Source organism: Sphaerodactylus townsendi, linkage group LG06 (genome assembly GCF_021028975.2).
Source record: "Sphaerodactylus townsendi isolate TG3544 linkage group LG06, MPM_Stown_v2.3, whole genome shotgun sequence".
In the NCBI taxonomy this organism is placed as follows: Eukaryota; Metazoa; Chordata; class Lepidosauria; order Squamata; family Sphaerodactylidae; genus Sphaerodactylus; species Sphaerodactylus townsendi.
The window spans coordinates 51,887,384-51,913,400 of record NC_059430.1 but is presented as its reverse complement, the minus strand read 5'-3'; the positions used below and the strand labels follow the sequence as shown (position 1 = coordinate 51,913,400).

At 42.6% G+C, this 26,017-nt stretch overlaps 1 protein-coding gene across 3 annotated transcripts in view; it reads right to left on the bottom strand.

The window, feature by feature from the left end:
* Window positions 1-14,153: 14,153 nt before the first annotated feature.
* SLC6A15 (solute carrier family 6 member 15) overlaps window positions 14,154-26,017 on the bottom strand; it is a 43,735-nt gene continuing 31,871 nt past the window's right edge. For all 3 annotated transcript variants that reach the window (XM_048501289.1, XM_048501290.1, XM_048501291.1), the window contains exons 7-12: window positions 22,096-22,337; window positions 21,794-21,986; window positions 19,668-19,860; window positions 16,874-17,033; window positions 16,438-16,600; window positions 14,154-15,567 (exon numbers count right to left, since the gene is read on the bottom strand). In XM_048501289.1, the coding sequence (XP_048357246.1) occupies window positions 15,196-15,567; window positions 16,438-16,600; window positions 16,874-17,033; window positions 19,668-19,860; window positions 21,794-21,986; window positions 22,096-22,337 (1,323 nt within the window). In that variant the 3' untranslated portion in view covers window positions 14,154-15,195. The remainder of the gene's footprint in view (window positions 15,568-16,437; window positions 16,601-16,873; window positions 17,034-19,667; window positions 19,861-21,793; window positions 21,987-22,095; window positions 22,338-26,017) is intronic.

Sequence of the window (26,017 nt, the reverse complement as noted above, 5' to 3'; positions counted from 1 at the left end):
GACAAAAGAGACCCCCGAAGAAGTGCCTCCATCTGCCTAATCCCACCAGCAGGCAGATAAGGATGCCGTCATCGTTAGGTTTCATTTCCTGACCCCAAGCACCCAAAGGACTCTTTTGTGTTTTTCCTGCCTATGCCTACATCATCACCTCACCCTGCTTCTGCCACGAACTTCGAGAAGGGATTGCCCTCTGGATTCTAATTGGTCCTATGTATTTGTAGATGTATGATTGGTTCCCATGTGTTTGTGAATGAATGATTGAAGGTTTTCCTGTACTCCCCCGGACTCCCGGGCGGGGGAAAAGTGTATTTAAGTTGTTGTAAAGCTGCTAAGCAGCGCAGTTGCCGTGGTGTGGAGGTGCTGACACGTAGGTCAGCATCTCAATAAAATCTGTTCCTCTGCGCTGAGAGCTGGCAGATCTGGGGAAATAAAGTTACCCAGGCAGCGCTGTAACATGATCATTGGCTGGTCTACAAGATTTTTACCAAGACCTGGAATAGATTTCTGACTTTTGTTGAGTCAGAAGACTGGTACCTGTACAGAATGATAATTGAAGATAGTAATCATTTTTCAGATAGCCTCATGGTTTAGTGGTTAATGTGTTAATTTAAAACAATCATGTCTTCCATTGCCTGTTTTAAGTAATGTTCCCCATGGGTGGGAATAATTCTGCCATGCCGCCATACAGTGAACGATGGAAATTAAGGCAGTACTTCTTCACTACATGATACTTCATGGTGCTCAACAATTCATCATTCATATTAAGAACTATTCCTGTCAGCCCTAATTATGGCTTAACAGTCTTGCTAGTTAAGAAAGAGATTGTTAGTGAATATTTCATGTTAAGAGTTGTCTTTGGCAAAACATATTCTAAAACTATTAAAAATGAAGTAAGGGCAAAGCAATAACTTTTGTAAAATATTTAGTAATAAGATGTGGCTGTTGACTGAGGGGGGCCTCCAGTTTTTAAATATTGAATGATGAGAAGCACTTTGTGGTTACAAAAGCAATGTTTTAATAATAGTTATCATTTAAATCCACTCAACTCACGGAAAATAAACAGTTGGTAAAAATGTATAATGTATACAGTGGCAGAATAACTGGAGAAGGGTCTATGTCAAGTGCTGTCAAGAAGCTTCCAACTTATGGTGACCCTATAAATTAATAATCTCCAAAAAGGGTTGTCAGTTTCCAAGAGGCACTTGGAAATCTCCTGCTTACAACTGATCTCCAGAAAAATAAGATCAGTTCCTCTGGAAAGAAATGGCTGCTTTGGAGGATGAATTGTGCGGCATTATGCTTCGCTGAAGTCCCTGCATGCCCCAAACCCTGCCTTCCACAAGCACCACTCCCAAAATTTACAGGTTCCCAAACCAGAGCTGGTAATACTACTTCCTGACAGCCTATCATTAACAGCCATTCTCAGGTCATGCAGACTGGGGGACATCATTTCCTTGATTGGGTCATTCCATCTCTGGTTGGATCTTCCCCTTTTCCTACTGTCTTCAGTTTTTTCCTAGTTTCCTAGCATTGTTATCTTTTCCAGTGAGTCATCTTCTCATATTTGAAGCCTTCTGATCCAAAACCACACATGGTGTCCTTTGTATCACTGTCCTAGAAGCTGCCCAAGGCCAACCCTGACTCTGCAAAAACTGGATGAGGATTTGTGTATGCAAAGAAAAAAGCCTGGGATGGAGGACTAATCTTAAGAATGAAGGTTTTAAGAAGGGACAAACCTTGAGGGTGTGTGTGTGTGTGTGTGTGTGTGTGTGTGTGTGTGTGTGTGTGTGTGTGTGTGTGTGTGTGTGTGTGTGTGTGTGTGTGTGTGTGTGTGTGTGTGTGTGTGTGTCACGACCCAGGGGTCACATGCCTAGGTCACTTGGGGGCACATTTACCCCCGCCTCACACACAAACAGGCCAGAAGGGCAAGTGCCTGGCTTATGCCAGGATTAGATAGGCTAGTGCTAGATAGATTTTAGATAGAGGGAAGTGGCATAACTATGGGGGCACTAATTTTGGGGCTGGGGATCCCTGTGTTAATGGGACGGGGTAGATACTGCGGTAGGCGGCGGCCATATGATAGAAGACGTGCGAGATATAGTTATGCTCGCACGCCTTCTGACCTCCGACCTATCCCAAGAAACGATAGTGGTTGGGATCAGGGACACTCTGCTTCGTCCTTGGTGTTAATTAACTCCAGGTCCATCAATAATAAGACCACGGTGCTCCGAGATTTTCTCGGCGCCCAACAGGTGGACCTGGCAGGCATTACCGAGACCTGGGTGCGCGAAGGTGAGACCGTCGCCTTGGGCGAAGTCGCGCCCCCGGGTTTCGCGTGCCTCCACCGATCACGAACACAGGGCCGGGGGGTGGGGTGGCATTGCTCGTCCGTGAGTCTATTCCCTTTAGGGCAGTCCCCGTTCCGGAGATCACTGGCATGGAGTGTGTCGGCCTGGAGTGGTTGACCTTGGAGAGGATGGCTGTTCTCCTGGTGTACCGGTCGCCTAGCGCACCGGGCGACAGCCTGTCGTGGCTGCTGGAGGTGGTGTTGGACTGGGCGTTGCGGTTCCCCAGACTTATTGTCTTGGGTGACTTCAACGTCCATGCCGACGCCGCCTCATGTACAGCGGCCACGGACCTAGTGTCATCCATGGCGACGCTAGGCCTCTCCTTAATAAACTTTGGTCCCACTCATGAGGCCGGGCACACGCTGGATTTGGTCTTCGGGTCGGGGATAAACTTGGTCGTATCCTCTATTGATAGAGTGCCATGGTCCGACCATTATGCCCTGAAGGTCCGGATGGACGTGCCACAACACCCCCGTCTAGGCGACGGGCTGATTTACGCCCGCCCGCGGAGACTCATGGATCCACTTGGTTTCCTGAATGCTCTTCGGGACCCTGAACCCGCCGGCACACTCGATGAGCAGGTGGAGGACTGGAATGCCCGGCTCTCTGATGCCATCGATGTTGTTGCCCCCCGGCGTCCTCTACGTCCCCGCTCCCGACGCGCCCCGTGGTATACGGAGGAGTTGCGTCAGATGAAGCGGAGTCTTTGACGACTAGAGCGAGTATGGAGGAAATCTCGTGACGAAGCTGCGCGAACATCTTTTAGGACGCTTATGAAAGCCTATGAGATGGCGACGAAGGAAGCGAAGAGGGCCTTCTCCTCCTCCTCCCTCGCATCCGCTAGCTCTCGCCCTGCTCAATTGTTTCGTATAATCCGGTCACTGACCTCCCTGTCGGAGAGGTCATCAAATTCTCAATTGGACATTAGCTGTGAGGCCTTTATGAGCTTCTTTGCGGATAAGGTTGCGTCGCTCCACCACGACCTTCCACCTACATTGGCTACAATTAGTGAACTGGAGACTCCCTTGCCGTCTTCAGGCCCTTGTTTGGCCCAGTTTTCCCTGCTCTGTGAAACCGCTGTCGACAGGACTTTAGCTGCTGTTAGACCTACTACCTGTCCTCTGGATCCGTGCCCGTCTTGGCTTGTGAACGCCTGCCAAGCGGAGTTACGGCCCCATCTGTTGAGTATCATCAATAACTCCCTTGAGCAAGGAGTTTTTCCGGATGGGCTGAAGGAGGCAGTGGTCCACCCACTCTTAAAAAGACCATCTTTAGATCCTGGGGATCTGGCCAATTACCGCCCCGTCTCGAATCTTTCGTTTCTGGGGAAGGTAATTGAGAGAGTGGTGTTGGAGCAGCTTCAAGGTTTCCTGGATGATGCATCGGCTTTCGACCCCTTCCAGTCCGGCTTCCGTGCTGGGCACGGGATGGAGACTGTTCTCGTCGCCGTCATAGATACACTCCGTATGCAGCTTGACCAGGGCGGATCGGCGCTGCTGGTATTGCTAGATCTTACCGCAGCGTTTGATGTGGTCAACCATGACCTTTTGGCCCACCGCCTGGCTGCCTCCGGAGTGCGGGGCACTGTCCTTCAATGGATTGTCTCGTTTCTCCGGGGGCGGAATCAGCAAGTGTGGTGTGGGGACCAAGCCTCCCGGAAGTGCCCGCTTCACTGTGGTGTACCCCAGGGGGCATTATTATCCCCACTGATATTCAACATCTACATGCGACCCCTTGCTCAGCTGGTACGGAGCTTTGGGCTGTCCTGTCATCAATATGCGGATGAGACTCAGCTCATTCTGTTGATGGAGGGGGGAACAGCCACCGCCCCTGCAGCTCTACAGCATTGTTTGGAGGCGGTTGCTGGTTGGTTGCGACAGAGCAGGTTAAAACTGAATCCATCGAAGACGGAGATCCTCTGGCTAGGCCGTGAGGGGGAGAGGGGGATGTTTCAGCCGCCGGTGTGGGAGGGGGCCACATTGACACCGACCCCCTCCGTGCGCAACCTGGGGGTCCACCTGGATTCATCTCTATCAATGGAGACCCAGGTGGCCCATATAACCCGGGTTGCTTTTTTCCACCTTCGCCAGGCCCGGCGGTTGGCCCCCTTTCTCTCCCAGACCGACCTGGCCACAGTGATCCACGCAACGGTCATCTCCAGATTAGACTATTGTAACTCGCTCTACGCGGGCCTTCCCTTGCGTTTGATTCGGAGGTTAAAACTGGTCCAAAATGCAGCTGCGCGTCTGCTCACAGGTAATGCCATCTGGGATCATATCCAACCTGTGCTACGCCAGCTGCACTGGCTCCCAGTGGAGTTCCGAATCATCTTCAAGGTGCTGGTGTTGACCTTTAAGGCCTTACGCGGCCTGGGACCTTCGTATCTTCGGGACCGCATTACCCCTCATGTCCCAATACGGCCTCTTCGTTCAGCAGAGGCCAATTTACTGGTGGTCCCTGGCCCCTCGATGATACGGCTGGCCTCCACGCGGGCCAGGGCTTTTACAGCCCTGGCCCCAGCCTGGTGGAACGCTCTTCCACCAGCTGTCCGGGCCCTGCGGGACCTTACAGAATTCCGCAGGGCCTGTAAGACGGAGCTGTTACTCCGGGCCTTTGGAGGTACCAGCCGTTGATGGTGCCCCCCCTTTTTTCCCACGGCCTTTACATCTGCACCTCTGCCATCTCGGGACCTGCTGCCCTTCCCTCTCTGAAAGAGGGTTTGAAAACAAGATTACCGGATGCCATCTTATAAATTAGTTTAACTATTATATTTAGTTTCTTATTATCGCTGCTTTTAAAGGTTTTAGCTGTTTTATCTGTATATAATGATCATTGTGTTGTACACCGCCCAGAGCCCTTAGGGGATGGGGCGGTCTAGAAATTTGAAAAATAAATAAAATAAATAAATAAAGTGGGAGTTGGGAGAGAAAGGACATGAGAAGGGCCATGGCCTGCATGCTCCTCCCTCTTTCTGCCACCAGCCAGGAGTTGTCACCCATCAGGGCTTTCTCCCAACAAAACAGGCATATCCGCAACATCCACTCTTCATACCCCAACCACCTCACACTGATTTCACTGAGGGACTTTTAGCAAAGGGAGCAGCGCTGTTCATTCAGTGTGGGCCAAGAACCAAGGTCTGAGGGAGTGTGGCTGTGTGAGAATTTTAGTTTCTGCAAATTGCTTTGCGTGGGACAGAACAAGCTTGATTAATTTCTATCCCCAATTCCTTATGACATGTTCAGATTTCTTGATAGTACTGATGCATAAAATTCTGTTGTGTAGTATTTTATTGAATTACTATATATTTGCACATTTGCTTGTTAATTATGAAAGTTTTCCAAAATCCATCCATCTCTCTCTCTCTCTCTCTCTCTCTCTCTCTCTCTCACACACACACACACACACACACACACACACACACACACACACACATATCCTGAAGTAACAATATACAAAATTATTTTTGTATGTTGCAGATTTTCAACTATTCCCTTTTATTACTTGGAGACCATTTTTATAGAACATGCAACATTCAGAATTATAATCAGATTATATAGAAGTGCACATATTCTTGAATGAGTTTTAAGATTATAAATATTGGCTGAAAAATTTAGAAACTAATACAACTGAGATATGCACATTTCTCCAAACCTGTTGGTGATGATACATATTATCCCCGGAATGTAAAGAAAAAGCGCACGCGGTTTGGACCGGGGCGCCCGTTGCGGCAGGGGAGGATGGAGCGTCTGCCCACTTCCCCGTTCGGCCAAGAACGGAGGTCATGTGACGGTTCCACCGTCACATGACAGGGGAGCCGGGAGGCTATAAAAGCCTGTGCCTGGCTCAGCAAGGCCTCTTCGCAAGGCCAGGGGCGAACAGACCCACCCACCCTCCCTAGGGTTATTAGGGGTTGTTGCATGTTTTGTTTTACTTATTTGTTGCAGTCTGGGCGGTTTTTTGGGCATAGGGGCACATCCTTTATTGGGAAGGCAGGCTTGCAGGCCAGACCTCCCCCCGGCAGGGGCCTCAATAAGAGGTCTGGTGGTAGTGGAGGGCTTGATGGCACAGGCCTGGAGGTCATGTTTTGGGCTCTCTACCCCCGGCAGGAGGGGGTGTCACAAATGGATATGCATCCAAGTGGCACCCAGTAACCTCCTGTCCTGGTCCCCATGGGGGACAGTGCCAGGCCAGCGGTTTGCTGCCCGAAGGGCCAGGAAGTGTCAGCTTTGGGGCTGGCCGTGGGCAGGTTCAGCGGTTCGCTGCCTGGTGGCCAGGATGTGTCCCATATGCTTGCCCAGCTTCCAACTGTTATTATTGTTGCTGTTATTGTTAATGTTAATGTGGTTATTGGGTAAAGTGTAATCCGCACATCTGCACGCAGGGTTTCCGCCTGCTGAGAGGCTGCTCCCGGCGGAGCTCTCCCACCTTCCAAGATAAGTTTTAATGTTTTTTCACCCTTTTAGCCCTTATCTTTTAGAAATTTTTTAACCTGGGTGTGTTTATACTACTCAAGGGCAGCGCCCTTTGATGTTTGTGTATCAAGAGTGGAGCTGAGCTTCCCCCAGCCGCCTCTTTTACTGCTCATTAGAATGACAGTGCATAATGAGGTTCCAACTGAAAACGACATTGCCCATTGAAGCCTGATTTGTAGGCAATTGTGATACCGTAACGTTCCTCTTTTACAGTTGTTTTAAGCGCTTTTAATGTTCTTTTAAAGCTGTCTTAAAAGTTGTCTTAAAAGTTTTAAACGTTGTTTTGAATGTTTTAGCTGTTTTAATTATCTATTTTAAAGGGATTTTAACAGGCTTTATTAGGACGCTATCAGGTATTTTAAAAGGTTTACTCATAAATCTTAATTTGCTTTCATTTAGTCACTTTCATTTTTAACTGCTTAGTCAGTCCTGAAGAGTTAGCCCTAATAGCTATTGTTTTAACCTCTGTTGCAGCCCCAGCGTTATGAAAGCCAGAAAGCTGTGAATCAGCCAAATTCTAACCCAGCCTTAAGTCAAAAAGCAAGCAAGCAAACCAGAATTGACTCCTACACCAGCAGTCAACACTCAGTCCCTTTCACAGATGGGCTTCAACTTACAAACAGATTTTCTGTTTTGGACTGTTCCTTAGCTCCCCACTCCGGGATTGGAAATGAGCCTGCTTTCTCCTCTCAGCCCAATGAAGGCATATGGCCAACTGTGGAGGGGGTTACAGAGCCCAGCAACCTTGCTGCGTACAGTGGAAATGATCCTGCTCCTCCCAGTACTAATGGCTTAATTGAGCTCTTAGCAAAACAGGCCTTTTTAACATCCAAAACCTTTGAGCTCCTGCTGACTAACTTTGCCTCCCTAAACACCAAAATTGAGGCTCTTCTATCTTCCTTCACCTCAGAAGAAGCTAAGACCACATTCTACAAAAATTCCGATCTTCAGACTGCATCCTATCAAGCTCCTGCTTATTCATCTTCAGACTGCATGAACTCCTCTATGTCTCTGGTTCTCCAGAAACACCAGGTGGCAGTAGCAATAGGAGACACTAAGTCTAACCTTGGCAAATGGTCTAATCTCCATAGAATTAGGACTTCTTTGAGTAAACTGTTGAACTGTGACCCGAGGAAGGTTCAAATCAGATCATTTGAACACCTACCGTATCACAACAGTCATCACAGGATGATCCTAAGCTTTGCAACACCTTCCTCCCCAAACCAGCTGCTCAATTGGAAAGAGTACTTTGCCAATCGTTATGATCTCATATTCACGCGAGTCTTTAAGAATATTAAGTCCCCCAGTCTAGTGGCTCCAGCTTGCAAAAAAAATGAGGGTTGGTGAGCCTGCCCCCATGAGGCACGCATCTCCTATGGGTCCCTCAGTGTTAGACACCCAACATACTGCCACACCAGTGAGAATCCAGAACTTTATTGATGAGTGGAAGAACTTGGAACTTGCAATAGAAAAAACTGCTGGATTCCAACACCTGGTTAAACCCCCCTTGAATGTTGTTTCTGATAATTTGCCAGCGACAGCCAATTTGGGAACTATTTCTCCAGCCTCAACAACTCTACCCGCGAACCTGCACGGCCAAAGAAATTTGCTCCAGTCTATCTCTGGACCCTCCACTCAGTGTTATATGGACACTAGCTCCCCCCCACATGAAGATCTACTAGTTCCGCTGTCTCCTAATCCCATTCGCTCATCCAGCGCTACTAGCTCCACCAACACTCCTCACGCTGAGAGTGCTCCCCCACATGTGGCGTTGACTCATCTGGAAATGGACATAGATTTCCGCTCAACAAGGGTGCTTAGTAGGAAGAACTCGCCTTACCCTCCAGGCAAATCCTGGGCTAAGGAGCTTGAGGAAATAGAATCTTCCCAGCTCTCTTCTATAGCTCCCATTCGACATATTATTTCACCCAGATCCCTTGGGGTTCCTTTGCCCTGTGAGGAGAATCATGATGCTTCCCCCCAATACATGTCCAAATCCTTGGAAGAGGAGGTCCTTACAGGGTTTCAGGACCTCCCAAGCTCAGAACAAAAAGCTGTCATTGCTAATCTAGGCTCTACCACCTCCAAACTCATTCAGCTAATGCAGTCTTCATCTCAGGCTCTAGAGGGTCAGGCCTCAGCATCCTGCTCTGTGCCTGAGTGTCCTGTTGCACCAACAAATCCTTCTAATTCGCGCCCTCCAGAGATCCACTCAGTCGAGAACTCTATGCCGAAGTCGAGACCCTTGGCACTGCCCCCTATCACAAGAACAACCTTACCTTCCAGAAATGGCTGCATCCTTTCTGATATTCCTGGAATCACAGACCTAGAGCACACCGAATGACGCCAACCTCCAGCTGGCCTCTCCATCCTATCATGGAATATTTCAGGTTGGGGGAACAAGCTCAGAAACCCTCTCTTCTGTGACTACCTCAGAGAGGCTGATGTGATTCTCCTTCAGGAAACGTGGGCCAATAATCATATTTGCTTTATGAGCTATAAGTCCTTCTGCCTTCCAGCAACCAAATTGTCTAGGTCTGGTCGCTATTCCGGTGGCCTTTGCATCCTAGTTCCACAGTCAATCCAGGCACAGGCCCTACCCCCCTTCGCTCAGACAGCTCAGGCAGTTCAAATTCTTTGGGAGGACCTTTCTCTAGTCCTTGTTAATATTTATGTCCCTCCCGGTCTTCAGAAAGCTACCTTGTGTGAAATTTGGGATAACCTATCCATCTATATTGAGGAGCTTGAATGTAGCCACCCCTCCTCTGAGATTGTTCTAATGGGGGACTTTAATGCAAGAGTAGGTGCAAACTTAGCTTCCCTTCTTGAGCAGGAAGGTTTTGATGATGAACCCTACCACTCACTCTTACGTCCTGACCTTCACGACTCCAAGGATACTCACTCCAACGCTGCTGGTAGGAAACTAATTCACTTGGCCATCAAGCACAACAAACTTTGGCTTAATGGCTTAAAGTGCTACACCCATGCTCAAGATTATACCTTTGTTTCTCCTCATGGCTGCAGTGTCATTGACTATCTCCTCATTTCCCCAGAGTTGAGATCATTTGTTTTATCCTTCCAGATTGGAGATCTTCTGCTGGGTGATCACCTTCCCCTCAGACTTGTTTTATCACATCAAGAGGCCAGACATGCAGATTCCTCACCACCAAATGAACCGCTCCCCAGACTAGTTTGGACACCCAAACTGGCCTTAGCCACTGAAAACTTACTCATCTCCCCTAGCTTAACCAGCCTTAAATCCTCTGTTCTCACTGCAGATTCCCCCCCGGAGACTATTACCAGCTTCGAAGAGCTTCTTAAACAAATTGTGGTTGGTCTTTCCACATCCAACGTGGGGAATCCCAGCAAAAACAGAAAGAGAACACCTTGGTTTGATAGAGAGTGCATGGAGCACAATAGTCAAATTCGCTCCTTATATCGGAACTTTAGGGCTTCAGGAGACCGGGACCTCCTCGTCCTACTAATAAATTGCAGAAACAACTTTCGCCAGCTAATTAGGAAGAACCATATGGAACATGTCAACACCCAATGGGAACATCTCCACTCTGCAGTAACTTCCAACAGTTCGAAGCTACTCTGGGCTGTCCTGAATAATTTTAACCGATGCAAGCCTCCTACCCCCACCTGTATTACCCCTGATATTTGGGATGACTATTTTAGCAAACTTTTTAATGACGATATTTTAAGCAATGGATCTCCTTCACCCATCCCTTTAGATTTACCAAGTTGGCCTCCTGTCTCATCTCAAGAAGTAGTTGAGCTGTTAGAGGACCTTAAAGGAAGGAAAGCCCCTGGCCCTGATTCTATAATTCCAGAGATTCTGAAATTTCACACTGATTGGTGGGCCCCTATCCTGGCCACTCTTTTTACCCAAGTAAACAGTTCAGGTATCCTACCCAAGACTTGGCTGTCTGCGACTGTGTTTCCCATCCATAAAAAAGGAAGTCACTCAGAGCCTGCCAACTTCCGCCCCATCAGCCTCCTCTCAGTGATAGGGAAGATTTATGCCAAATTGCTACTGAAGAAACTTCAGCTGTGGCTTTCCCACTCTGGTGCAGTGGGGGCTGAACAAATAGGCTTTCGCAAGGGGAAATCTCCTGTGGACCACGCCTTGGTGCTATTACACCTAGCCAGTAAATATTCAATCAATGCAGATAACAAACTCTACGCTGCCTTTGTTGATTTAAAGGCTGCCTTTGACTCTGTGCCGAGAGAACTTCTCTGGACAAAACTGGCTGCCCTCAATATTGATGCCAAACTCTTGTTCTTAATTAGGCAACTGCACACAAATACCAGTTGCCGGATCAAGTGTTCCCATGAAGGCCTTTTGACAGACAGTATTTCAATTTCCAATGGGTCAAACAGGGCTGCGTCCTAGCCCCAACTCTTTTCAATCTTTTCTTAAGTGACCTCCCCTCTGCCCTCTCAGCAGAACAGCCAGTGCTTAATGAAGCACTGTGTGGATTACTGTGAATCCAACAGACTGACAATTAATTATGAAAAAACCAAGGTATTGGTCTTCTCTAGGCGCTTTAAGAAGCTCACATGGGCAATGAAAAGCACCCAAATTGAACAGGTTAAGTGCTATAAATACCTTGGCCTCTCATTTTCCTTTAACCTTTCATGGGCAGCCCAGAGGAAGGCCGCTCTCCTAGCTACATCTAATAGTATGTCAGGACTACTACGATTCTTTTATAGCAGCGGCCACTCCTTTATCCCTCCTGCCCTCAAATTTTTCAATGCCAAAGTCGCCTTGAGATTGCTCTACGGAGTCCCAATTTGGATTCAAGCTATCAACCACTCCTTGAATTCTCTTCAATCCAAATTTTTTCACAAGATAACTGGACTCCCAAATTGTGTACCCTATGCAGCCCTTTGTCTGGAGTTAGGTCAAAACTCCTTGGAATCAGCTGCTTGGCTGAGGACTTTTAGATTCTGGCTGCGAATACACTTTCTCTCGGACTGTAATTCCCTGGTCCACCGTCTGCTCTCTGACACCCATTCCAACCCCTGGTTTTCCATAATTGAAGAAAAAATTGCCTCCATTGGACTGTCAGTGGATTCACTTTGCCCTTTGTCCTATTCAGAAGCTTATAGGAAATTAAAAGGTCAACTATTGGATAGAGAGTTCTCTACCCTACTCACCGCAGCCAAGAAAACGTGCTCCCCCGTGTACTTTTCTCTCCCATTTGAACGGGGCCACTTGGCACACTACCTGTATTGCTTAATAAACCCTGTTCAAAGGAGAGCCATAATGCTCGCCAGGTTTAATGTAATGCCTTCTGCCTTGTTACATGGCAGATTTAATAAGCAAGAAAAGGCAAAAAGGTTGTGCCCATGTAACGATGGCTCAGTTGAATCTCTGGCCCACCAATTACTTCACTGTCTCAGATTCAAGGAAATCAGATCCAAGTATGTGAATCTCACTCCCTTACATTTACCAGATCTCCCCTATTTAATTAGATTACACTACTTGTTGAACAACCCTGATCCTTCTCTCTGTATGATAGTGGCAGACTTTCTTCTGGAAATTACTAAATGCCAGTAGATTTCCTTCGTCCTATCATGTATATCCTGTATTGTATATGCTTTTTAATCTGTTTTTATTATTGTTGTACTGCTTTATGCCAATAAAGGCTTGCTAAAAAATAAAAAAACATCTGCACGCAACTCAGTTGAGACATGCACATTCCTTAAGATATTAAAAATATGCCTACTGGATATAGTTTGAGACAATGAGGGTTAAAGTACTTGAAACCCTTCTTTTTCTGATCTTGTGACCACAAGTGCAGCACACTGGTGATGGCCATTCTCTACAATTTGTTCCCAGCATCTTGATACTGAGAAATTCTAACTGGGGACCTACACATAATTGTGTAAGATGAAAGGCTGGGAAATAACATGTAATTGTATGAAACTCCCAGTCTGTCTCTGTAGGGAAAGTGCTGATTGCTGAGTTCAGGGTTAGGTGAACAGAAAACAACTCAGCTACTCTCCAACTCTTTCAGTGGATATAATGCTGGATGGAGGTGTTTATATCTCTCCCCTCATGCTATGTAAGAGAATTTGAAGTGTGACAGCTAGATTGGGAGTGGGAGGTTTAATCTTCTAGTTTCTACTCAGTTAAGTAACTGAAACCAGATCCCTCATTCTGCTGGCATTTTAAAGGGAAATATTGAGTTCTTTTAAAATATATACTTTTCCTTTAACATGCTAATAAGAAGTCAGGGACCCCTGTTTTGATTACTGAAATCAAGTGAATATGGTTATGTGTAGGTCCCCTCTTGTACCCTTTCCTGAATGCCCCAGAGGCAAGCAGAGATTGCAAGAGCCTGCAATTTGCATTTCATAGGCAGAGTTTGTGACCATCACACCTATTTAGCAGAGTTACAAATACAGAAATTGGTACTTTTGTGACATTTGTTACATGGGAAAGGGGAAAGTCACTGTATAGGGAATCATTAATACTATTCCTCTTCAAGTTGATTTCACCTAGGTTACCTTAAAAATTGGATTTTGCAATACATGTTTTCTGCTTTATCGATGTAGATTTTCATTTACTGAGCTATTTGTATTTTACTAATAGAATTTTCTTGAAGAATATGCAAGCTCAAATTGTGCAGTTGCTAGATTCACACACACAAACATAAAACTTTGGTTTCTAGAGGCTAAAACAAACACACATACGGTACACAAATGTGCCAGCATGATCCTGCACTGATTCCAAGATCCACTTTGCCACCTGCCCCCCCCCCCCGACTAGGCTGCCCATGACAGGTAGTTCTTCATTTGACAAGTCATACCTATTTTAAAAGGGCAGAAATAATGCAAGGACAGCTTTTCATTTGTAGTCAAAAACTACAATTTAAAATATTTTATATGGAAAAGGACTAATTTGTCTTTGAACAATGCTTCCCAACTAAAATTTGGTGGATTCTGCATGGGCCAAAACAGCAGTGTGAAAAGGATGTAAACCCTTTTACGCCATTTTAAACCATTTTACACGGTTTTCACACCATTTTCACACCGCTGTTTTTGGCCCATGCAGAATCCGCCTTTGATGGTGAACAATTATTTCTCTTTCTTTTTTTCCCTCTCAGAAGAGAAAATAGACTCCATGCCATCATATCATACTAATTTTTCCTCTTCAGATTACTGAAACAAGATTAGAGCTGGTAATAGATAAAAGGTAAATTGACCCACAGGATTATAAGTCTTCTTTTTAAATTTGCAGATCTTTCCTCTGCTGTCATCCTCCCCACTAACTCTTTTGATGGACACAACCATAGAATTCCAGTAAATACAACGAAAGCATCTTTCGACTCTCTTTATTCTTAGATTAAATGTAATACCATACAGCTCTTAATTATCACTGACTAGGGGGGAAAAGATTTCCTCTTTGCATAAAACAGAAGCAAAACAGAAACATTTATAAAGCAATCTTGCTTCAAGACATGAAGCTATTACATACAATAGTACTATACATATGTACATTACAAGTATATTATATATAAATATAATATATGTAATCATGTAACCACAATAAATATTAGGAAGGGGGTTCTTGTTTTATATTTATTTTTAGGCACACTGCTTAGAAAAATGCAGAATCTGCACAATCTTTTAAGAGTCTTAGATTGACTCACATAATTTTCACACTGAAAACCAAATATAGTATGTAAAATACAGCCACATCAGATGGAGTTCCTCAGAGTCTGAGGAATGTTTGTGTTTTCAGTATAATCCTACTCAGTTTTCTAATACTATTGCTCTGTACAGCTATTACATGTAAGAAAATAATCTGCAGAGTTTTCAATTTGTTTGTGTTTTACTCAGCTAGTAGCCTAAGGGAGTACTTAAAAAAAGTGTAGGATACCTACAAAACATATGTACAAATAAGTGCAGTCAATACAGGCTTGGCAAACTCTTTGGAGCTAATTCATCCAATACAGGGGTGGGGGGAGTTGCAGGGGGAAGAAGAAGGAGCTTTCAGTTACAGCAGTAGAGAAATATGAATTCACATAAAAAATTGCTACAAACTGAGGTAACACCTGTACTTTAAAGATAGAAAATTTTCAAATTAAATGCAAAAATAATTTTTTTAAAAATTGGCAATTCTGACAAAGCTAAGTCATCACTGATTGATATTTCTGTGTATTCCCTTCAGTACAAATGAAAACCAGACAATCAAGTCAAAGGGAATTTTCAGGCTGTCTGTACCACATGTTACAATGTTTTGATGAACATAGTCATGGGGCACCTGAGATTGCACTCTAGCAAGTGAAGCTATTCGCTTCTCTTAAGAGAACAAATGTTCAGTGGATCAATATGAAAGACATCACCTTGATTTGCAGCTACAAATCAGACTCTGGCATGTCTGACATGTTTGTCATTAAATAACCAATACCATAACGACCATTAGGAGCAGTATCCACAGTTGGAGAACCAGTCTGTTTTCGGTATATGTTTTTGCCAAAACTCGGAGACAGCACCTCATTTGGACTCTTGCCATGAATCAGACTAGTATCATCTCCCTCAAGATTCACAGGCTCCTTTATTATTCGCCCTCTTTTGTAGGAAACAGCTGCTAAGCCACCAGAGCTTTCATCAAGAAGGTTGAAGCGGCGAATCAAGAAGACTATTGGAACAGGGAGCATAGCCAAAACAATCAAGGATATACACACAATCAACCCCCATCTTGGATAGTTCTGGAATTCCTCAGTAGCCTGTGTAGAGAAATATCAGAATACATATTATTGGTTTATCTTCTTTAACTTAAACTAATGCAAAATAGAACTTTTCTTTAGTATGAAATCAATTATGCAGTTGCAACAGTACAGAACAATGTTACATATAGTTCTTAAAATATTTTAGAATACACTCCCCTGCATCTGTTTTCTTTTTAATTGATGTGGTAATTTATATTATAAATAATCCTGCCTTGGACATCCAGTGCTGTATTCTGCTACAAGGAGGTAGGAACCATGTCTTGTACAAACCAACACACCACCAAGAGGATTGATATCTTAGTAGCAGATAGCCCAAAAAGTATGAGCAGGATATAAGATGCATTGGCCAAACAAGATCACTAGAGGGGGATGGAAAGGCTAAGCAAGGCTGTTCAGAATTCTACTCAAGTCTATTCAATGGGACTTGTTCCCAGGAAAACATTCTCAGGAAAATGTATTGTCGAAGGCTTTCACGGCCGGAATCGCTGGGGTGTTGTGTGGTTTCCGAGCTGTTTGGCAGTGTTCTAGTAGCATTTTCTCCTGACATTTCACCTACATCTGGATCCTGATGCAGGTGAAACATCAGGAGAAAATGCTGCTAGAACACGGCCATATAACCTGGAAACCACACAACACTTCGTTCTCAGGAAACCTTTTCCTGAGGAAATAAAATATTTCAGTTTGCATTTCTTTTCCAAATAATTATCTTATTCTCTGCTCAGAAAATGTGTTTCTTAGACAAAAATGTTGAGTTTTATAAGCTAAAAACATCTAATTTTGAAACATAAATAGAAGTTGCAAATTAACTTATCTGTGGGACTGATTAGATTAGTGTGTTGCAGGCTGTCTTTTAAACGCGTCACTCACCTTATGCTCAATCCATGCACTGTAACCAGGGGGGCTTAATAGCATTTGGACAATGCTAGCTACCAACAGAGATAACAAAACTATGGGGGAAATATATTTCCACATGTAATAATAGTATGGATTTGGAGAAAAACCAAGCATATCTTTCAGGTCTTCCATAAACCTGGGGAAGAAAGGAAATTTATTAGCTCAGACATTATTATGTGAATGTATCTTTCAAGCTAACTTAAGGATTTAATGTACTGACATAAACTGAGGAAATATCTATACTTGGGTGTACTGTATAATTACATTAAATATAAGTAACAAAGAATGTTTTCAATAGTTATGTCGGGTTTTCCATTGTAAAATAATCTATTGTGCCAATAGTACTGTAACAGGTATAATTGTCAACAGTGCTGAAAACGTGAACATCTCAGGGTGTCTGTACACTTACTTGTCAATCCCATAAAAATAAGACATGGCAATATTCTCCAAAATGACGACAATCAACAGTGGTAATGTAGCTGAGTAGTCATCAAACATAGTTACGAAGTAGTTACCAGACCGCTGCACAAATATTAGGCCAATACAAAATGCTAGAAGACAACACACAACTACAATAAAGCACAAAAAAATAGGAAGGGGGTGGGGGTTGGAGAGTTACCAAAGATGTGTTAATATTCTTGATATAATTAATGTATATTTATTAGCTGTCACTATATTTTTCCACTGCAAGAAGGTGCTTTTCACATATTATCAGAATGTTTCTGTGCTGCAATGATAGCCTTCAGGCTGTAACCTTCTGACTGTTCTGTCTTCTAAGAGTGGACCACCTAGGTCCTAGAATCAATCAGAGCTCAGGCTGCTTCTATTGTGGCCCTCACAATGTGAAAGAGGCTTTCTGAAGAGGTATGGGGAACCCCCTCTTCAGGCAACACTGCACATTTTGTTTGTTCATAAGGGCTTTTGATGAAGAATGAATGATTGACAGCTGGATGCTTTCTTATTAATTTGGTTTTAGTTTGTGCATAATTTTTTTTAATTTCATTTTTACTTGTTAATCACCTGAAGTGAGGAGGAAAGGCTGAGTATATCTACATGACCAATTATGCACAATTATGCACAATATCAGTCATGGCACAATTTCTTGTACGGACATATTTCCTTCAGTCCTGCTTCCACTTTCCATTCTTTCCAATGCAAGTGACCATTTCCAGTGCAATTTTTAATTTGCTTCTCTGTCAAAGCAGGCAGATTTGCCAGTGAGCAGTCCCAGACATGTTCCCTCTGCCCACAGCCTGCCTATATCAATATAATAATAACAGACAGGGTTTTCCCAAGAAACAGTACAAGCAGGGTCTCTTTTTGGTTCCATCCCACCTCCCCTGCTCTGCTTCCATCCACCGAATGATTGAGAGGGCTTTCTAAAACTTTATTTGAAACAAGCCTTTATTTTAAAATAAGCCTCTCTCTTCTTCTTTTTTGTAGTGTCAGGAAGAGAGTGTGAGAGTGTGTGGGGAGGGGAGGGGAGAATCCCAGCTCTAATACGTTGTCTCCTTCTTCAGCAGTGTGTGGTCCAGGGAACTGCTTTGCCTTTTTCTTTGTTTGGGGGAGGGGGCATTTTTGGAAAGTTATATTGATATCACTGCAATTTAAATCTTGCAACTGTCAGGTGTGATGACATCTAAGATGGAGGTGATGGGCAGAGTTAAGAGAACCAGATAAAACAAAGGTCTCAGCAAGCAACTGTGGGCAGGCATTGGGCTGCATCCTCACATGTAAACAGAGAAATGTGAGACCACACTATTACACCACTGTGCAGCTAAGACCCATGAAGTAAGCATTCCATGTATAATAGACCTATAATTTAATAAATAAAAGTAGTCTTACTAAAGAAGACCAGGAGGCAGTTTTGATACAACTGCCCTTTCTTTCTCTCTGAGCACAGAGGGATGGGAAATTAGGGTTCCCAAGTTCCCACCACCAGAATGAAATCTCCTGGCTCCAGTTCCTGTCTCCCACCATCACTCCTGCAACTAGCAGAGAAATATAATGTAAAAAGTGTTGGCAATAATGTGATGTCACTTCCAGGAAAAAAAACTAGAAGTGGCACCAGTTCACTTGAGGAACCACTGGATAGTCTATGATATTATCATAGAGTTTCTGGTGATTCCTAGAAATTCATGACTGTGTCACCATGCTCCATCCCACCCCCCACCCCCCAATTCCACCCAGTTACTGATGAGAATGGAACGTGAGCTTGCAGGCCTCACTTCCCAAATTGAGTCAATGATTATCTCAACATAGAGTCTCTCATAACTAGAGAAAAGCATTTCAAAATCCAGTGTTAAGGAGATACTGAATTTAATAATTATGAAACCTCCTAGTTTAGAAATTCACTTCTATGAATGAAAAAAATGATACTTCAGTTTGGAAAGGAAAATCTGGGACATTTGCATTCATAAATGTACTTGCTCATAAAGAACAAGCCACTGCCAGATAAATTAGTTAGAAATGTATAGCATATATTCCTATTTCTATTATAGTGAATTTATTCTGTCAGGAAGCAAATACACAGAATGAAAAAACAATTGAGGAAGCAAATGTATTCAATTAGATTGGTTAGAAAATGTTTATTCCCACCTATCCAGACTAATCAAATGACAGATTCTTAGCGATTATCACAACCTTGAGGTCCTCTTTGTTGCTAACGTCAGGTCTAAAGCAAATCATTTTAGGACTTCAGGTTCCATCAGGAAGACCCTTGAGTTAACATCACAATAAAAACTTAAGTTCTGCACTCTCTTTTTATCATTAACATTTTTACTGCCTTAATAATTCCAAAGAAAAGCAGCTGGATTGAAAGCTGGTGATCTGCAAGTATTATGGCAGAACCACATTTCTGTTATCCAAATGACCATCCATTGCAGACAACCATGTTATCCCCATGCTATTTTGTAAGTGTTCCTGAATCCAGGAACAGAAGTTGGAAGTTGGCTCAGAGGACTGGGAAAAGAAAGTCCATGAACCTTACTTCATTTGCAAAACTTTGCAAACCAAAAGTTTCAGGGAGTTATAATTCTCCAGGTAATACAAACTTGAAACTGTAGGGTCATTAGAGGACTATACCACAACAATCAAGTTGTATGCAAGTTGTTTTCTAGTGTTCAATTTCAGCACAAAATGAATCTTATTCTTTGTCATAGACTTCTCAGAGTAAAGAAAAAGAGCTACCTGCACCAACTTACCTGTCAGAATTTCTTTTCTTACTTTGAAGGTATCTACTATAGGGGTAATAATCCCTTCAATGGTTCCAAACATGCTGCCAAGCCCCAAATTGACCAGCATGAGAAAGAACATCACTGACCAGAATGGAGAAGCAGGAAAATGTGTCATAGCTTCTGTAAAGGCAATGAAAGCTAAGCCAGTTCCTTGAACAGCCTGTGAAAGAGAAATCCAAATCATCAAGTAAGGGGTTAAGGCAAAACAAAATCAGCACAGAATATTGTAAACACTGTTTCTCATCAAAGAACCACAGGCTGACATCTTTGCATCTATCACAGTAGAACAGTGGTCCTATTCAATGGCTTGGGAAACACATGCAGCTCTTTGATATGCCATGTGTGCCTCTTCTGAGCCCAGTGTCTAATGTAGCATCTTCTCCAAGTCCCTCGTCCAGTGAGGCTTGTGGTTGGGAAAAGGGCTCCCATCTTGAAAAAGCTGCTGCCAGAGGAACAGTTCAGCGGACAGCTCCCCTGAAAGGCAAGCCTCATACTGGGGATGAAAGTAAAGATGGCTTTTTTGGTTGATAGTAATTGTGAATATTGCAGCAGAATAGAACTGCCACAGAACATTTCTACTGATTTCAGTGAAACTACTTCAGAACTTCATTAGATTCATACATGCACTATGTAAACCTAAGTAGCTTTTATTTTCTGTATATGATGCCCATACCTCAATCAATGTGCATCTTATGATTATAGTAACCACAGCTGAGGCTGCTTTCTGCTGGCATATTTAATGGCACCATATTTCATATATGGATATGTTTGAGTCAACATGTAATATGAATTAATACACTAAGATAATAAATGAAGCACAAGAGTGGCATGGTATGTAGGTATCTTTATTGATCTGAAGGTTGTTTAAATATCAGACAACTGATTATTACAGCAGAAAGTCACCAGATGCCTCCAATATGGAGGCTACAGTGTATAGGGTATGGGCAAGTGTATAGGGTATGGGCAAGTAGTGAAGTCCAAAACTTTCCCCAGACCCTTCTATCTAGGTAGTATTAAATAAATGAATTTCTAGATAATATATTTCTAAGCAATCTAATAATCTATGGGATTATGCTATAAGAAAGATTGAAAAGATAGAGTAGTAGATCACTAATTTTACTATTCCATCTCGTCAAAGCTTGGTATTCTCAGGGAACAGACTAATAAGCATGGAATTTATAACTTCATATGACTGTGTCATATTTAAGCTAAACCAGTTCCTTAAGAAGTTAAATGATTCGGAATTGCAACAGTGAGTACCTTAAAAACCTTACAGGGTTGCCATAAGTCAAGTATGACTTGATGGCAAAAAAAAAATACCAACCATGGCTTGTTGCAGTAAACCTATTAGGTCTCCACAGGAGGCAGAAGAATGGGGAAAACTCATAAAGAAAGGAGGAGCAAGTGGTATGAACGAGTGGGAACAATGTGATGGCACCTAATAGTGTTATTTTTCTCTCTCCTGCTCCACAACTCCCACCTCCCCTGAAACAAAGCCAGAGTGCTGAAACATAACTAATGAACTTTGATGCACAACCTTGCTGGAATAATATGCCATTTGTTCACCCTGGATCATAACCTCATAGCCCTCAGCATCAGGGTTCTAAGAGTAGAGATTGCATTAGGAATAATCCACAGGCAACTTGGAGCACCAGATGCTTGTGCTAGTAATCACTGCTATTCTGAGACTTACTATTTGCATTCTTTGTTTAGTGAAGTTCATTTATTGCAATACACTCAAGTATTCATCAAGTTAGTGGAAATGGGGGTGTGCATAAGGACTCTTAAGGAAACACTTTTGGGACTTTGATGTAGTTTGGTTTGGTGAGGTATTTGATTGGGCGTTTGTGGGGATAGAATCACCATGCAGGGCATATAAGTTAAAAATGGGCCAAAAATGGGCCAAAAATGAAAACAAAGAAGAAACAGAAACTGTGCTCAAACCAGGAACTGGTGAGGCTAATCAGGTTTACGAAATCACCTGTAGGCATATTTCTTGTTTCTACAGCACAATTCAAACAGACATAGTTCTACTTTGCCTCTGAACTGTCATTTGTACTTTTTTGCTTCAAAGGCTGAAAAATCCCTCTAACCTTGTTAAGTTCCTCTTCAATTAGGCAGGGTTTGAGATCAAGAGCAGAAAACTCTTCTTCTTTGACTTTCTTTATCATATCATAAACCAAACTATAATCCTCTGCTGTGATGTTGACAAAATTAATATGAGGAGGTATCACAGCCTGGCTAACATTGCCTATCTCCAGAAGTTTGACAATCTTTTCAGAATTCCTGGAAAACACAAGGAAATACAGATACACACAATCAATCCCAAGACTCACTGTGTACATTCCTACACGAAATATACTATAAAAATTAATAAAGAATTGAATATTCATACTGGATAATGCATTTCTCATTTATGATATTTGCTTTGAAGCCCAGAACAGCAAACACCACCAAAGTTGCCAGCACAGAAGTGAAAAAATTGATGAAGGACACCAGTACAGCATCGAAATGGCAGTTGTTGTCTCTCTTGTTGTAGCTTGAAAAGGCAATGACTCCACCAAATCCAAGCCCTAAGGCAAAGAACACCTGAGTAGCAGCTTCTCTCCAGACTTTGGGCTCCAGCATTATTTCAAGCTGTTTGAAATTAGATACAATAGATGTCAGCTACAAAATACAGCATTTTCTCCCATATGGAGAGACAACAAATAATCCAGGAAGATAACCCACATCATCCTCTATCCTAAACCCAAATTTCAAACCAGAATCCAGTAAAAAAATGAATGTAAAAAACACAGTATTGGATAATCTAGGAGGCATTATTGGTTGTTGTTTTTTATCTGAATCATGGATTTATCAAGACATAGCATAATAATCTAAAATCAATTATTTTTGCTCTTCTTTAAGAGTCACCAATACTATGAATGTATTAGTTTGCGTGGTTTGCAAGTGTGGGTATCTTTATGAAGTGGTAACAGTTTTTTGGTAGACTAGAAACTAATGCATATGATTAAGCAGAATGGATAGAGAAATCAAAATCACATGGCATACTATAGATCCATAGTGCAATCTGAAGCAAGCTGCGCTCTTCTAAAGTCATGAACTACAATACAGTTTGAAGGGTTTAACTCTACATGTAATGCACTTTTAGTGTGAAAGCACACAATGGGAAACGAGAGAACCAGTTCTGATTAGATTTCAGAAAAATACTCTTAACCATTTGGAACATTTCTGCCTCAAAACAGAAAGTTTGTATTGGAATTAGAAACTTATAAAAATATTTGTTGTTTTTGGAATGCCAAATTGCTTTTCTGTATCTTTCTTTCCTACTCTAGTTGTGTGTAATGGTCTCCATTACAAAAAAATTGGGACAGCTCATTTTGCACAGGAGATGTGTGAATATTAAACTAAATCACAGAATTTTCAATCTGCCTTAGGTGTCAGTAATAGTATTATTTTGATAATGAAGACAACCAAAATTATGTCATTTGCGTTATCACACTTTCCCATTTAAAGCAAAAAAAAGATTTTACTATGCTTAATAATCTTCTAGACATTTACAGAGATAAAAAGATTGTTCCATAACAATGTATAGTACTATAAATAAAAATATTCAGATGGAAATAGAGACAAACACACCTTATATGGAGTGCCACAAATACAAATCCTCACATAAGCTGTCATATCAGTGTATTTTCACTAGGTGGAGCTAACTGTACATTCTTATTTCTTTCTAAATCTCCACTGAATATACCTCTATTTGCCCATATACTTCTATTTGCCTATTTGAAGAAATTATTCATGTCCTAGTAAATATTGGTTATTTCTGTTTAAATATACATGAGATCACATGTAAACTAAAATCATTGGACAAATGACAACTGATCACAGATGATGCAGTACTGTTTTTCTATGACGGCACTAAACATTTGCTACAGTATTGGAACGTCACCTCATCAGATGAGTTATTTTAGATTAGAATACAAAGTATAATGAAAGCCACATAATTTAAAAGTCAAAAATTATTTACACTATATCAGAAGTTTACATTCATTTTAGGACTTAGCCATATATAACGAATTATGTTTCAATACTAAATGATACACAGAAAATAAAATGTAGGATTTATTTACACATTACTCTGAGATAATTTGAAGAGAAGTGAAATTACCAGTTGTTCTCTAATGGTCTTCTGAGAATAACATACCACAATGGGAAACAAACCTCAGCCAAAAATCATGAATAGTAGCAGAGAAAGACCTAGTCTCAGGAACAGATCTAAGGCTCCTTCGCACATGCAGAATAATGCACTTTCAAACTGCTTTCAGTGCTCTTTGAAGCTGTGCGGAATAGCAAAATTCACTTGCAAACAGTTGTGAAAGTGGTTTGAAAACACATTATTCTGCGTGTGCAGTAGTGCCTCTGGGACAGTGAAACAAATGCATGATAGAGCTTGAGGTACAGGTGTATGGAGTCATAGCAGGTGAATTTATGCCAAAAGATACAGGATTTTGTGGTGGAAACATTTTACCCACAGGATGTTGATATGACATGGGCACACAAAAGGCTTCCCTAAGATCCATTAAGGCCCAGCCAATGTCAGAGTTGCCTCAGATTTATAGTGAATGTTGAAAATATTCTGAAAGGTGGCCATGATTTCCCACATACCGAGGGATTAGGATTAACTCAATCCAATTCAGCTGTTGCATTTGATTTCCCGTGTGACTTTTCCTCAATCTCTTAATCATCCAACTAGCTTAGTTTTTCATCATTAAAAATGGGTAATAGTTTCATTCTTCCACTACGTATTTGTCTTCAGGGAAGGGAGTGTCTTTTAATAGGGATTTAAAACTACCTTATACATGTGAATTTAACTGGGGACAAGGGACTTATCTGCAATGAAAATTGGAATAGTGGCTAGAAGCAGTCCATTTTAAAATGTATTTAATTGATTTGTATCCTGCCCTTATCCAAAAAGGGCTCAGGGTGAATAACAGCATGTAATAAATATACATATATAGAATTAAATGCATAATTAAAAACATAAGTCCTATTCTAAAATATCAAATACATATCAATGCTGTTTTCAACCTTATTCCTTACTATATCTAAAAGAAAAAAAATATTACACATGGTGGCAGGCCAGGCTAACAATAAGCAGCCCCTGGCTGGTAAGGATATTAACTCCGCTAATAGTTCAATATAGAGGCGGTTTCTGCTCGGGCCCCAGGAGCGGTGGCACACCAGCGTTTATGTTACTGGTGGAGCCCTGGGGCCACTCACATGCTCCCGTGGGAGCGGCTCAAGAGCGTCAGCCACTCGCAGGGCTGCCTTTGCACAGAGACCACTGTTAGGTCCCCTCTTACTTCCTTACAGCTGCTGTCATGTTGCAGAGCCGCAGAAACACGCCCCCATGTCCATGACAATGCCTCCGGGATCAGAGGCCAGGAGGTGTGTCCCTTGGACTCTGCAGAGCCCCAGCAGCTGAGAGGAGGTAAGAAGGGACCTACAGCAATGCGGGGAAAACGCCAGCATCCACCCGGTGCCATTCGCTCGGAAGCTGGTCGACACCAGCATTTTTCAAATGACTCGCTAGTTGTAAGGGGAATACTCTGCTACAGCTGCACTCCAGCGGTGGCAGCAGTGCAAAGTCCTCCCCCACAATGGTGTCTTTATTGGCCCAATGCCACTGAATATGGACCGTGCAGAATCTGCCAGAGTCAGACATCACATTGTATGTGCATGTCTGTGTGCGTGGAACTGAGCATATGTGGTTCTCAGACGGTTAAGTTGTATATATTGACAGTTCAATAAAAGTAATTCAAAAGTAAAAGTATCTAGACGGCATAGGGTACAGATGGACAACAGACACTTGATCTACAGATAGATAAATAACTGGATATAGTCAAAATCAACATGATTCTTTGATGCAGAACCACTAAAAACTGGTTAAAAAGCAATGCTGTGGCATGACAGCCTTGTCCAACTTTCTTTCAAAAGGCCTATTAAATGTAGCCAGCATCATGGAGGAGAGTGTGGGAGAAAAACAAATTGAAAAAGGAGAGTAGTAGCAAGAGCAGCATGAGGTTGTTCAAGAAAGTGAAACTTCACTGATTATGGGATGGCCATTGAAAAAGGAAAGAAGCAATGGAAAAAAATACTAGAAGAAAACAGAGCATTGAAAAACTTTGTTTCTCATTGTTTGACCTTTCCTTATTTGTCCTTATTTGTCACTTTTGGGTATGTACCAATTAGGAACCATGACTGGTTCTACTAAATAAAGATGTATCCCTTACAATAAATTATTCTACTTGACA